Consider the following 13680-nt stretch of genomic DNA (forward strand, 5'->3'; position numbering starts at 1 on the left):
GATAGATAGATAGATAGATAGATAGATAGATAGATAGATAGATAGATAGATAGATAGATAGATCAGTCGATCTAAGAACCACCAGGTGATTATTAGCTCTAGAAGAGCTGATAAGGTAACCAAGAATGTTAGAAAGAGAAGAGTAGGGGAGCCAAGACAGCCTTGAGGAACACAGACATTTGGGGGTGATCTGGATGATGATCCAGCAAAAGAAACTGAAGGGTAATCAGTTGGGTAGGAGGAGAAATCAAGTCTGTAGCCATAAGAGTCCATAAAGGAAAAAGTATTAAGGAGAGGGTGATTAGTAGTTTCAAATGCATCTGATAGGTCAAAAAAGATGAGGACTGAGAAAAAATGATTCGGTTTGACAGTTATGAGATTGTTGATAATTGTTGAGAGAGCAGTTTCTGTTGAGTGGTGAGATTGGAAAGGACTTTGGAGTAGATGGAAGGAGAGGAAGTTGTTAGAGAATATGAAGATTTTTTTTTCCTTTCTGAGAGTTTGAGAAAGAAAAGAGAAATAAAGGATGATAGTTTAAAGAGATGGTAGAATCCAGTGAACCTTTTTTAAGAATGGGGGAAACATGGATATTTCTGAAGGCAGTTGGGAAAGAACCAGTCAATAGGGAGAGATGAAGAGGGGCAGTGATTGAGACTGCCATCTCTTGAAGAAGCTAAGATGGGGATGGCATCAAGTTCCTATCTAGAGGGAGTACTTGGCAAGAGGAGCCATCTTCTTATTAGAGACTGGGGAAAAGGACAATGGGAGACATGAGGATGATGTCAAGGGGGGCTTGAGATAAAGACAAGGGGAGAAGAGGGAGCTCCTGTTGAATTGCCTCCGTTTTCTGAGTAAAGAGCCCTAGTCCTCACTGAAAGAGAGGAAGGGGAGGTGTGAGAGGCTTGATGAGAAGTGAAAGTTTAGAAATACTTTTGTGGAGAGTGAGATAGGGAATCAGTTAGATTTAAGAAATGTGACTAATTCAGTGACCAGTCATGGTTAAAGAATACTTATGCTGAGGTACGTTTCCTTTCTCTTGGCAGAGAGGCAATGGACAGAGAGGTGCAGAGGTGCAGAATGAGACCTTTTCAGACAGTCAATAGGTTAATCTCTTTTGCTTGACTATCCTGATTTGTTACAAGGGAGGGACTTCTCTTTGTGTGAGGTATCACTGAGGATATTGGTAGAAAGCTATGATAATTCCAAAAAAAAGCCTAAACATTTAAAAATACACAACAAAGAAGTTCTGAAAGGGATATATACAAGAATAACATGTGTTACTACTGTGTATAATTTAATACATATGTTTTTTAAAAGACCAAACTAACAGAAATTAACAGCTTCATATACAGTCCTTTTTTCTATTGTTCTTTGTATATTGAAGCATTCATGTTTGTGGATTTTTAAATTCATAATAAAATATTAAAAAAAAAAACTTTTGGGGCAGCCAGGTGGCTCAGCAAGTAGGAGCACCGGCTCCAGTGTTGGGATGACTTGGAGATCGAATCCCGGGCTCAGACACTCAGCACCAAACTGGCCATATAACCTTGAGCAAGTTACTTAACCCCGATAGCTTAAAAAAAAACGAAAACTTTTTTGGGTGATTGCTGAGTAACTGAGCCAAAACATTAAGTTAGTTACTGTTTCTTGGCAGTACAACAGGAAATATGTAACTCTTCACTTAGCTTATACTTTAAGCTTTCTAATATATTTTTAAAATTATTTCTAAAGTGTACATACTGTAAACCAGTCTTGTCCTAATTGCTTCATTTGTTCCTGACTTTCCTGCTGAGCCTTACCACCCTCCCATAATCTGGCTCATTTGATTTATTTAGCAAGTAGCTCACTTTTTGAATAAGTGTTAAGTCTATTCTAAGGCTTGCCCCCCAACACCCTAATATCTTTTTTATTATCCACATTATACCCTTGCTAATTATCTGAACCCTGATACCTCTTGCTTTATTTTATCCTTGCTTCACTGATGCCCAACAATAAAAAAAAAAAATCCCTCTTAGCATCATCATCTGTCCAGAAAGCCCTCCTGTATCTTTCCCCTGTGACTCCCTCTTCTAAATCTCATTCCCACCTCTTCAACTCCTGCTTTGTCTTTTGGTTCTTCCCAAGTCCCCAAGCTTAGTATTTCCATGATTTAATACATGGAGATATTTTTCTATTTACTGTGCCTTTTTACCTTGTCTTTATTCTATTCATTTGGATCTCAATGACTGTTAACACTTAAAACAAGACTGAAATTTCTTCCCCTTCTACAGAGTTCAAATGACAAGCTTCAGTTAGGAACCATGCAAAAAGTATAAAACAGCTCCATTAGGAACTTTGTTTTTCTTATTGGGTTTCAGTAATTACAATTTCTAATTTTCTAACGTTACTATTCATGAACATTTCTTGTACCTACCAGTTATGCCTACCTAACAGTTTTGCTTTCAGGTGTTTGCTTCATGTAAGATTTTTCCATAGATACCATTACATTTTGTTTTTAACATAGAAAGGCAGCAGTTTCATTGTCTTGTATCCTGGTTGTTATAATATATTTATTGCTAACAAACGAATTTCCATTTAAATTTCTTATGGTTTTCCCCACTCCCAGTGGGTTCAGTTTGTTGTAGCTATGCTGGTCATCACACAAACTGCCGGGAATACTGTCAAGCCATTTTTCGAACAGACTCTTCTCCTGGTCCATCTCAGATCAAGGCAGTTGAAAGTTATTGTGCATCAATTAGCCCACAGTTAATACACTGTGTGAACAACTACACCCAGTCTTATCCGATGAGAAATCCAACAGATAGTAAGTAAAATAAGAGTGCTGTTTTCTGATGTCGTGATTTATGAAATCTTTGTAGACAAATGAAATAACATCCTAAAAGAATTCTGATGTCTATACTAATTAAGTACCTCAGCACAGATGAATTGCAGTCTTCATCATTAGACTGAATTTCCATACTAGAGTTCCCAAAACTGATGAAATCATAGGTTCAGAAATTCCCTCTCCTGTTCCATTTTACCCCCCAAAAAACAGGTTATGGATGAACATTATGAGGGAAAAGCATTTATTGAATATCTACTTGGTACAGTATACTACAAGGAATATTTTTGACAGTAATATAAAGAAAGATTTCCTGTGCCTTCCGGAGCTTTCTGGCTCAGAGAGAGGATGGAAATAGAACATATTCACAGATAAAGATAGGTTTTTTTGTTGCTGTTGCTAATAATAATATTGCAAGTACTTACAGCAATCACAGTACTTTACAGTTTACCAATCCCTTTCCATCAGTCCTGTGATGTGTATAATACAAGTATTATTCTTCTCATTTTACACATGAGAAAACTCAGGTTCAGCAAGATTAAGGAATTTGCTCTTGGTCAATTGCAGAAGGGTAATAGGAATATTCTGGAAACTTGATCCCTGGCTCAGCTCTGTTACTTTCTGTGTTACTCTAAAAATGTCCCTTTATTTCTCTCATTCTCATTTTATTTATTTTGTTAAACAGTTGAATGACATGATACCTACAGTCCCCTCAGTTTTAAATCTTAGGATCCATCTTTCCTACATCATGCCACCTCATCTCTTATCAGAATGCCTGACAGTTTACCCATTAGTTAATCTTCCCTATGTGATTTTTTTATAAGAAATGGCAGCAAGCAGCAACACAATACCAAGTTTTTTTGCTTCTTTCTTGCCCTCTCTCTATTAGAATTATTTAGGCAGAGTGAAGTCAATACAGACAAACAAAAGAAGTAAAGAACGTACCAGATCCTCAAATAGGTAAATTAGGTCCTATATTTTTGAAAATAAACACTAGCCCACATGTCTAGATTCTGAATCAAATGTTAGATGAAAATCAGGCAGCAGATATGAAGAGTAATGAAATATCTTCAGATTTTCTTTTTTTCAAGTTTTCTTGGGAATCTGTGAAGGAATTCGAAGTATTTTTATTTCATACATATTCTCCTAGCTTAAAGATATAGGAAATAGAAGCAGATGAGAATGGGTGAGACATAGGGTTGACCTTGATAAACATGACTGGGGTCAAAGCAAATTTAAAGAACTAAATAAAATGTTAGTAGATGTCATGATTTTCAAAAATTATTTGTAAATCTGGCATTTGCTAAGAAAGAAATTAGATGTGAAAGCTCATCCAGTTGCTAATTTTCAAACTATTCTATGCACTTCTTTTATTGTATTCTGCCTAATGTCCGTCTTTTAGAATGTCTCACACATAACCCCACCTCACCCCTTCCTAGGAATTTTCAGTAGCTTATCTTTCTCTTAAAAATAAATTCTAGACTGCTTAACTTGACATAAAAGGCCCTGCCGCAGTATATCCCTTTCCAGCACTATCTTCCACTACTCTCCCTTACCTTACACTTCAGTCAGACTAGACCCCTTTCCATTTTAGGGACAGGTCTTGAGCTTTTGCATGACCTATGCCTGGAATGCCCTTCTCCTGATCTCCACTACTTAGAATCATTACCTATAACCTTCAAAGAACAGCTTATGTGACAACTCTTCCAGAAAGCTTTCCTTGATTCCTCCTCTCCCCATGGTAGTTATCTCTAGTCTAAACTCAGTACTCTGAATTTCTTTTGTGTATTTGCAGTCTGATGTAAGTGGTTTGTGGCTTATTATCCATATTAAATTATAATCTTCTTTAGAGGAGGAACTGTTTCTTCCCCAGTACCTAGTATAATTGGTGTTGTAAAACAGCTAATTGAGCCTTTATATCCCATCAATTTAGGTTTATATTGCTGTGACAGAGCTGAAGACTACGCCTGCCAAAATGCTTGTAAGAGAATTCTTATGTCGATGAAGACAGAACTTGAGATAGTTGATGGACTCATAGAAGGTTGTAAAACAATGCCTCTGCCACAGGATCCACTCTGGCAGTGTTTTCTTGAAAGTTCAAGGTCTGTTCACCCTGGCGTCACTGTATATCCACCTCCTTCAACGGGCCTCGACGGAGCCAAATTACATTGCTGTTCTAAAGCAAATACTTCCACATGTAGGTCAGTATCTCTTTTTCTTTATTAAAACTACTGGAAAGCAACAAAATAATAAATGACTTAAAACATTCTAAAGCTTTAAATAAATAAATATCTGGGGCGGCCAGGTAGCACAGCAAGTAAGAGCGCCAGCTCCAGTGTCGGGATGACCTGGGGATCGAATCCGGGCTCCAACACTTAGCACCCACCCAGAAACATATAACCTTGAGCAAGTTACTTAACCCCAATTGCTTAGGGGCGGCCAGGTGGCACAGCGAGTAAGAGCACCGGCTCCAGTGTTGGGATGCCCCGGATCAAATCCAGGCTCAGATACTTAGCACCACACCCAGAAATAACTGGCCGTGTAACCTTGAGCAAGTTACTTAACCCCGATTGCTTAAAAAAAAAAATAAACATCTAAGATCTTGCAATTTTAACATTATAGTCTTTGGGGCAAGGACTACAAAAAAGCAGAATATTTAATGGGCTTGTACCTGAATAATGTTTTCATCAACAAATTTTAAAAGTATGACCTTGAATATATTACTGTTATGTTTGTGAATGACTGTAACAAAGATTTCATGTACAATTTCCCTTCACAGCAAAAAGTTAATGATAATTTAGCCCTAGGGGATAGACCAGACAACCTCTCAGGGTTCTGTGAAGATTATTCAACTTCTTCCTTCATTTTTCCTTCACAGTGTATGTGCATTTACTCTCTACTCCTAATTTCATTATTATAGGACATTTTATGTATTGAGTGACAAAACCTCCGAGACTAAAAACAGTACTTGCTTTGCCTTAGATTCCATAACTAGATTCTGAAATTAGAAAATATTTTTTTAAGTACCGTAGCCTTTCCTCATCAGAACAGTGACATTGTGCACTGAAATAGATCTATGATAACTGTTTTCATGATCTTGTGAGACTTGTCCAAGTCTTCTCATAAATTTGCTACATGATGTTTATTTCTTTCCCTTTTTTGTCTTTTTTTGGAGGGGGAAGGCAGGGTAATTGGAGTTAAGTGACTTGCCCAAGGTCACACAGCTAATATGTGTTAAATGTCTGAGGCCGGGTTTGAACTCAGGTCTTCCTGACTCCAGGACTGGTGATCTATTTGTTGTGCCACCTAGTTGCCCTGCTACACAATGTTTATAAGGTCTTCCTCACCTCCTAACATCAAAGAAAGATCAGTGGAGCATTCAGGCTATCTGTCTCTTAGTCCTTTCTACATAACCAGCTTGTCTTCTTTTTAGATAACATATTTTGCTGATGGCATTCTTTACTCCTGTTCTTATTTGAAGTCCCTTATTTGTGGCATATTGTTTCTGTTTATATCCACCATGTGCAGATCCATTGCCCTTTGTTTGATACTCATTTTCAGTTCATCAGAGACCAGTGTTTCCATATATCATAGCCATATGACATTAAAATAATGGGCCTTTGTTTTGGGGAGAAGTTTGGAGTCATTAAAGGAGCTTTGTAATTTCCTTGAAGGCAATCCAGACTGTTCCTCTCCTTCCATTTAATTTTATCCCCAGTTTATCCATTGTACAGTGCAATTTAAATGCAATTCTGGATACTTCCTAGACTTTGTATTTTGTTAATCACTGAGCATGTGTTGAAAATGTAAAGTTGTGTTCATTGTACCAAAGCTATCATATGTAGGCCATCTTGAGATCCTCAGTAGTTATAAATCTTTAAGGGTGAAGTCACTTATTCAGTGAGGTACAAGTAGATTTCATATCTTGACTTTTTTGGAGAACCTCTTCAATTTAAATAACATTGCATTTTATTAAGAGGCATTCTGTTACTATACAAAGAAATTAGCACAGTTATCTTTAAATTTATAGTCTTTTGGTTGCAAAAGATGATAAAAGCTGATTGTTCAGTAATCATCCAGATTGCTTCTTTTCTCACTATAAAACATCAGAATATGTCTTCTGAAGCTAGAGATTGAAGAAAATGCTCCATCTCTTCTCCTGGCTTTTTTTTACTTGAATTGGGATAGCAACTAGACTTGTGATGTCATTGATATGGGGAAGCCCCAGTGTGGGCCTGAGAGGCAGGGCTCGAATTGAGGTTTTCCTAGCTCTCCTATGAATCGGTAATGTTCCCCCGCCCCAAGTCAAACAGAATTAATCTTGTCCCTGGAACCAGAAGCTCATAGAGCCATCAGCTCAGTCTCCTAAGGGGCTCTGTGTCATCTAGGATGCTGCTGTGTCATGACCTGCACATGAGAACAAAGGCCATGAGGGTTTATAAGAAGTCCATTTTCTGATCACCAGGTTTATTAGGCTTATTGATAGCAGGACAACCATTCTGGGAAGAGGCCTGAGAATCACACTATAGATTCTCTCAGTTATAATTAAAACTATTGCTCTAACAGTATTTTCTTCCTCCATATTTTATAAAGGCTTTATTCACACCTGGACCTGTGATTTCATTAGTGTAGGAAGCTCCAAGGGAGCACCATCCTACGCCAGGGTTGGGGAACCTGTGGTCTCATTACCACATGTGGCTCTCTAGGTCCCCAAGTGCAGCCCTTTGACTGAATCCAAACTTCACAGGATTTGTTCTTTGAAGACCCTAGGTTCCCCACCTGAACAGTGAAGTGATTCACCTGGGGTCACACAGCCCATATGTGTCAGAAGCAAGACTGGAATAACTAGCTCTTCTTCACTCCCAGTCCAGCTAGCTCCCTGCCCCTTATCCCATGCTCCCTCGTGTCTATTTCTACCTTGTCTGATAAGTGACAGGCTTTTTGAAGTGGTCTTTATGAAACTGTTATGACACACTGTATTTTAAATGCTTATCTAACTCTTCTAATTAGCCAAATGTAAATTTGTTTCAGGGAACTATGCACTAAACTTTATAGCATGAGCTGGGGCAATACACAGAGCTGGCAAGAGTTTGATCGGTTTTGTGAATATAATCCAGTAGAAGTTTCCATGCTGATCTGCTTAGCAGATGTTCGAGAGCCTTGTCAGTTGGGCTGTAGAAACCTTTCTTACTGCACTAATTTTAACAACAGGTAGGAAAGAAGAGTAATGTAGTTTTTTAATGAATTCTTATGTTTCAAGTGAAAATATACTTTTATTGCAGATTTGTTTTGTTCGTAGAGTGAAAAAAAAACCTTAACCTGACTGAATTTTTATTTGGTTATAAGGAAATACTCCTTTTGATTTCCTCTTAAGACTTAAATGCTAAATGGTTCAAAATGGTAAGTCAACTTTCAGTTAGGAAGCATAATAGATTTCCAAATCATGGGAAATGCATCATCAGGATATTAAAGTTCTTTGAAGCATGCTAATGTACACTGAGAATTTAAATGTAATGATATAGCCATTTGTTCCCAATCTGTAAACTATGGAATTATTATAAAGTTGTCTATGAATTCATATGTAAATCTATAGACAAGCATACCTTTTTAGATAGAATAAATATTGTCTCACACATCACTATTGTTATCTGTATATAATTGACTAATGGTGTTACAAATTCATTTTAAAGTTATAACGAGTTTATAGAAACTTTTTTGTCATATATTTTCTCAATCAGTGAATCAGTACATTTTTCAGAGCTTATTCAGTTCAGAATGACACATCATGTACTCTTGAAATTTCTTTGAGTAAATGAATTGTGATATTTTTACAGCTAGTATTAAAATGTTAGGAAATAGGGCGGCTAGTTGGCTCAGTGAATAGAGTACTTGCCCTGGAGTCAGGAGGACCTGGTTTCGGATCCGGCCTCAGACACTTCACACAAACACACACACACACACACACAGAAACTAGCCGTGTGACCTTGGGCAAGTCACTTAACCCAATTGCACCCCAAAAAGCAAAAACAAAATTCACAATTTTGGGGCGGCTAGGTGGTGCAATGAATAGAGCACTGGCCCTGGAGTCGGGAGGACCTGAGTTCAAATATGGCCTCAGACATTTAACACTTACTAGCCGTGTGACCTTGGGCAAGTCACTTAACCCCAATTGCCCCTACGAAAAGCAAAAAAAAAAACAAATGTTAAGAAATAAAAGCCTAGCTTAAAAATAGGAAAATACGTTTATAGATCTGTTGAAAAGATTTTTTTAAATATTATTGAGTATATCAGTTATTTATTGAAATGTAAAGTCCTAGAAATTATTATGAGAACCCTTTAAAAATTGGGTCATCTCATGTTAACCAAGGAAATACTGTATTTTATTAAGTTAAAGTTTCATATAATTTTGTTTGATTCTTCTTATGGGGGTTTCATATGATTTTTCATTGACTTAAGTTTTCAGTGTTGCATTGTATACATGCACTGGTATTGCTGTAATTTCTAGCCTTTGGCTGGAAGGAACACCATTGTCACCACACGTGACTTTTTCTTTTCAGGCCAACAGAGCTTTTCAGGAGCTGTAATGCTCAATCAGACCAAGGAGCCATGAACGACATGAAGCTGTGGGAAAAAGGAAGCATAAAAATGCCATTTATAAACATACCTGTTCTGGACATTAAAAAATGTCAACCTGAAATGTGGAAAGCAATTGCTTGCTCCCTGCAGATTAAACCTTGTCATAGCAAATCCAGGGGAAGCATTATTTGCAAGTAAGTCTTTTTAAATAATCTTAACATTACAGTTAAGGATCATACTGTTATGTTATTGGGGTTAAGTAACTTGCCCAAGGTTACAAAGCCAGTTTTTTTGTGTGGGTGTTAAGTATGTGAGGCCAGAACCGATCCTGGGTCCTCCCAACTCCAGGGCTGGCACTCTTATTCACTGCACCACCTAGCCACCCCGTATACTGTTAATTATTTAGATGATAATTACTATAGTGAGAACTTAACTTCTACTAAAGCACTAATGAGGATCCATGATTTCATCATTATGGAAAATCCTTTCCTAACATAGATCACAGATCTTCTGAGCCTTATTTTTGTGAGATGATGCATCTGAAAAATATACCTAGCAGGGGCACCCTTTTTTGTAATAAACTTCTCCAAACTGTGAATGACAGTGATATAGTTTGATGGTGGTATGTGTTGGATAGTTTAGGCAGTCAGCCCCTTAGGCATTCACCTTCTGGAGCTGCACTTTAAGAGATCTATCTTGAGGTTGATGTGAATGCTCTGATTTTGTGCATAATGTTCTTCTCTTTAGATCTGATTGTATAGAGATTCTTAAGAAATGTGGAGATCAAAATAAGTTTCCTGAAGACCACACAGCTGAAAGCATTTGTGAGCTCCTGTCTCCTACAGACGACTTGGAGAACTGTATACCTTTAGATACATATCTTAGTAAGTAACATTTCTGTATGAGAGTTCAGATATGCTTTACTTATTTATTTCTTGTGGTATTTACTTTTAACAAGCCTTCTTTATGTGACACAAAATAATTTTGTAAAAAAAAAAACTAAAACCCTGATTATAAATTCTAGTTTGATGTTTTTAATCTAAGAAAGTTTTTTGGACATGCCATTACTGTCAATGTAATCAGTAAGAAATGGCCATTTATTATTCATATTTCTCTTTTAGTATTAGATTTGTTGGTTTGAATCTTGGTAGATTAGGATAAAGATAAGTATCCCTTGACTAGTAGAGTTTATATCTTGGCCATTAAATAATTTCTTTTAGTGACTACTGTTGTCTCAGTAGCTTTCATTATTAAATAAGAGTTTTGTTATGCTAGAAAAATATTTTATTTCCCTAATGTAATTCAATCATACTTTTAAAAAATAAAAACTTTTAAAATCAAATCAAGAAAAAAGTGAAAATAATTAATAAAATGCTTGAAGTGCAGGTGCACCAAACTTCAAACAACCTCAATATCTGAAAATCCAGATTTCAGATAAATCAGTCTTCCTTCACCCTCTTCCCCTTCATGCATGTGATATTACAGACAAACTGGACCAGTTGGTGTTGACCTGTCTTGGCCTGCCCATTCCCAGTTTTGTCATTCAAGCATAACATCTCCCCATGACCAGGACAGGCTCTGTTCATTTCTACCTGCTAAAACCCCTCTTCCTTCCCAGCTCAGCTCAGGTGCCATCTCTTCTATGAAATCTTCCCTGATTTTCTCAGTTGTGAATGTTCTGTTTATCATATTTTCTTATGGCACTTTGGCTATATTTCTCCTTTGTCCTGATGGCATTTCACCTTAGATTATACTTGTATACGTGTTACATTTCAGGAACTATGTTATTTTATCATCTGTATCTTGCTAGTACCTAGTTCAGTGCCTTAGATGTGAATAATGTGTTTGATGAATTGAAATGAATAAACTAGTATTTTTATTTCCTTCACAAAAGACTTATTTTCTCCATGGAGGTGTTCACAAATAGGCTTCTAAGGATAGCAAACCCCACCCCCAATGTGTTTAAAAACGTGATTTGGTACCTTAAAATTAGATGTGTACATATGTTGGGTTTTTTTTTCCAGAAACCGGTTTGTTACACAGAGTAGTCGTATGATAATCCTACATGGCCTTAGATGACTTAGTTTAGATAAAGTTGCTATAAAAAGAAAAAAAAAAGTAAAAGCATCCTAATGACTTGAAGAAGTCTCTTTTGTTTTATAGCCACAGATAAATATACAAACAATTCTCTTTTATATAAATTCACGTTGCAAATTTAACTTTACATAAAGAATTCTGAAAGAAATACCCGTTCCAAAAAACACCTATGGTAACTTCACTATACAGTATTGTGCTCTTTCTTTCCATGCCTCCCCCTCTGCTCAGCAGCACCAGTCCCCACAACTCCACCCCCACCTCACTCTCCCAAAAAACTCTAGAACAAACCTGTCAGTGAAAACAAGAGAACAGACACATTAAGAGACTGCCACCACCTCCAGGTGAGGGCTTGGCTTGAAACCTCCAGCACCTAGAGAGGAGACTTTTGCCCTGCTCTGCAGACCTTTTCCCTGCTCTGCCTGTAAGTCCACCCCATGTGTTTGTCTGTCTTAGTCCATCTATGCTCTGTACTGTCCCTCTCTTCCCTCCCCCTTTGCTTTCTCTCCGTTGTAGCCAGGCCCCATGTGACTGGCCCTGGACCCGTTCCTCCTCTTGCTCTTTCTTCTCTGTTCCAAGCCCTCACATGTTCTTGAACCAAGTGCCTCCATGAATAGGCATCCCCTTTTATTCTCTCCCCACCTTATCCACCTCTGCATGGAAATTTATATTATGTAAAAATTGCTTTACATAGAGGTCTCTTTATGTAAAGCAAGAACTGTTTGTATAAAATAATCTGTTGAAAATTGTAATACTGCCATTTGACTGTGTATCACAAGTATCAGAACATTTTTAAGTAGGTAAAAACTAAATTTCTTACAAAAAGTTATCTATTTTCAGTATTAATAAATGTTTCTTAACTGGAAACAACTTCTTCTGAAGCCCCCACAATTTGAATGATCCTAGCAACTAAAATCTTAAATTTCTATATATGGTATTCACCAATCCCCTGCTGACTGCTGAAGTCCCTCACCTCTTTGATCTGTAATGTACTGTCCTCTATATCTATAAAACCATTATTTTTAAAAGTAATTAGAGCTGGCAGCAGCAGTAACTGCTGTGAAAAGCCTTTGATTTTTCAAAATGAACATATACTAAATATAGGGGGGAGGGATAGTGTTCCTTTGAGCTCTTAAATTCTTTGAGGAATACTGTTCTGAAGAATGAATTTATTATTGCATATGAATTTTGGAATTCTATTGAGTAGATTGCAATCAAGGGACCTGTACTTGTATATAATGTAATTTATCTGAAAAATTAGTAGTCTGAAATTAAGACAGAGAGGCAGAGATAATCTCATTAGATAAGATACACATGTATAATTTACATACGTGTGTATATGGAAGTTTTGATTTGACTAAGTCAGTCATCCCACCCCACTTAAAGTAAAACTAAACAGTGCCTCTGCTTTCTTTAACCTTGAGTGTGTTTACTGAATCAGTCAGTCAAAAGTATTACACTAACGAGCACCTTGTGAGTGTGGCTGGTTCAGAAACCAGCATCAGTCAAGAGTCAGACAGCAGTTCTAGCCAAGCCCTGAGAGGGCATTGCTGTGGCATCCCCTCTTGGGGCTAGGTGTACACTAGTTTAATGCTTTTGACTAAATGATTCAATAAAGACACACTCAGTGGTTAAAGATTCCAGAGGTAGTGTTTTGCTGGTTACTTTAAGTGGGAAGGGCTTAGTACTTGGTTGCCTCAGGTAACCCCCACCCTTAAGTCTGTGAGGGTTAGAAGCCGTATGACCCGTCTTCACTGTTTCAGAGCTGGAAGGCCTGGGTTCTTGTCTACTCCGGACATCCTGACCAAGGGACTGTTACTTTCTTGCTCAGAATCTTTTCCGTCTAGGATAAGATACAAAACCAGAACCACATTCTGGCTCCTCATTTCATGCGTTCCCCATCATGCATGCCACCTGTCTCTTCTTTCCTTTCTGAATTTGCACAAGGTGCCCTTGTGCCCGGAGTGCACCACCCCCTCACCTCTGCTTCCTAGAATCCTTACCTTCCTTCAACTGCTGCCTTCTTCTTGGTAGTGCTCTTTCCTTAAATTGCCTTTTATTTCTCTGTATCTTCAGTGTATTGATAGTAGAATATGAGCTTCTTGATGCAGGTGATGCTTGTTTTTAACTTTGTATACCTGGTGCCTAGCACTGCAACCTAGCACATTTTTTATTTGAGTCAGACATGT

The 13680-nt window shown here is 37.5% G+C and overlaps 1 protein-coding gene across 4 annotated transcripts in view; it reads left to right on the forward strand.

The window, feature by feature from the left end:
• RECK (reversion inducing cysteine rich protein with kazal motifs) overlaps window positions 1-13680 on the forward strand; it is an 80667-nt gene that overhangs the window by 45587 nt on the left and 21400 nt on the right. For 2 of the 4 annotated variants that reach the window (XM_069085228.1, XM_069085231.1), the window contains exons 8-12: window positions 2606-2803; window positions 4755-5022; window positions 7853-8032; window positions 9379-9591; window positions 10145-10281. In XM_069085228.1, the coding sequence (XP_068941329.1) occupies window positions 2606-2803; window positions 4755-5022; window positions 7853-8032; window positions 9379-9591; window positions 10145-10281 (996 nt within the window). The remainder of the gene's footprint in view (window positions 1-2605; window positions 2804-4754; window positions 5023-7852; window positions 8033-9378; window positions 9592-10144; window positions 10282-13680) is intronic. The other 2 variants (XM_069085229.1, XM_069085230.1) reach the window with 2 other exon arrangements.

Source organism: Petaurus breviceps, unplaced genomic scaffold (genome assembly GCF_028583685.1).
Source record: "Petaurus breviceps papuanus isolate PSGF00001 unplaced genomic scaffold, PetGlider_PUasm1.0 175, whole genome shotgun sequence".
NCBI classification, from domain to species: domain Eukaryota; kingdom Metazoa; phylum Chordata; class Mammalia; order Diprotodontia; family Petauridae; genus Petaurus; species Petaurus breviceps.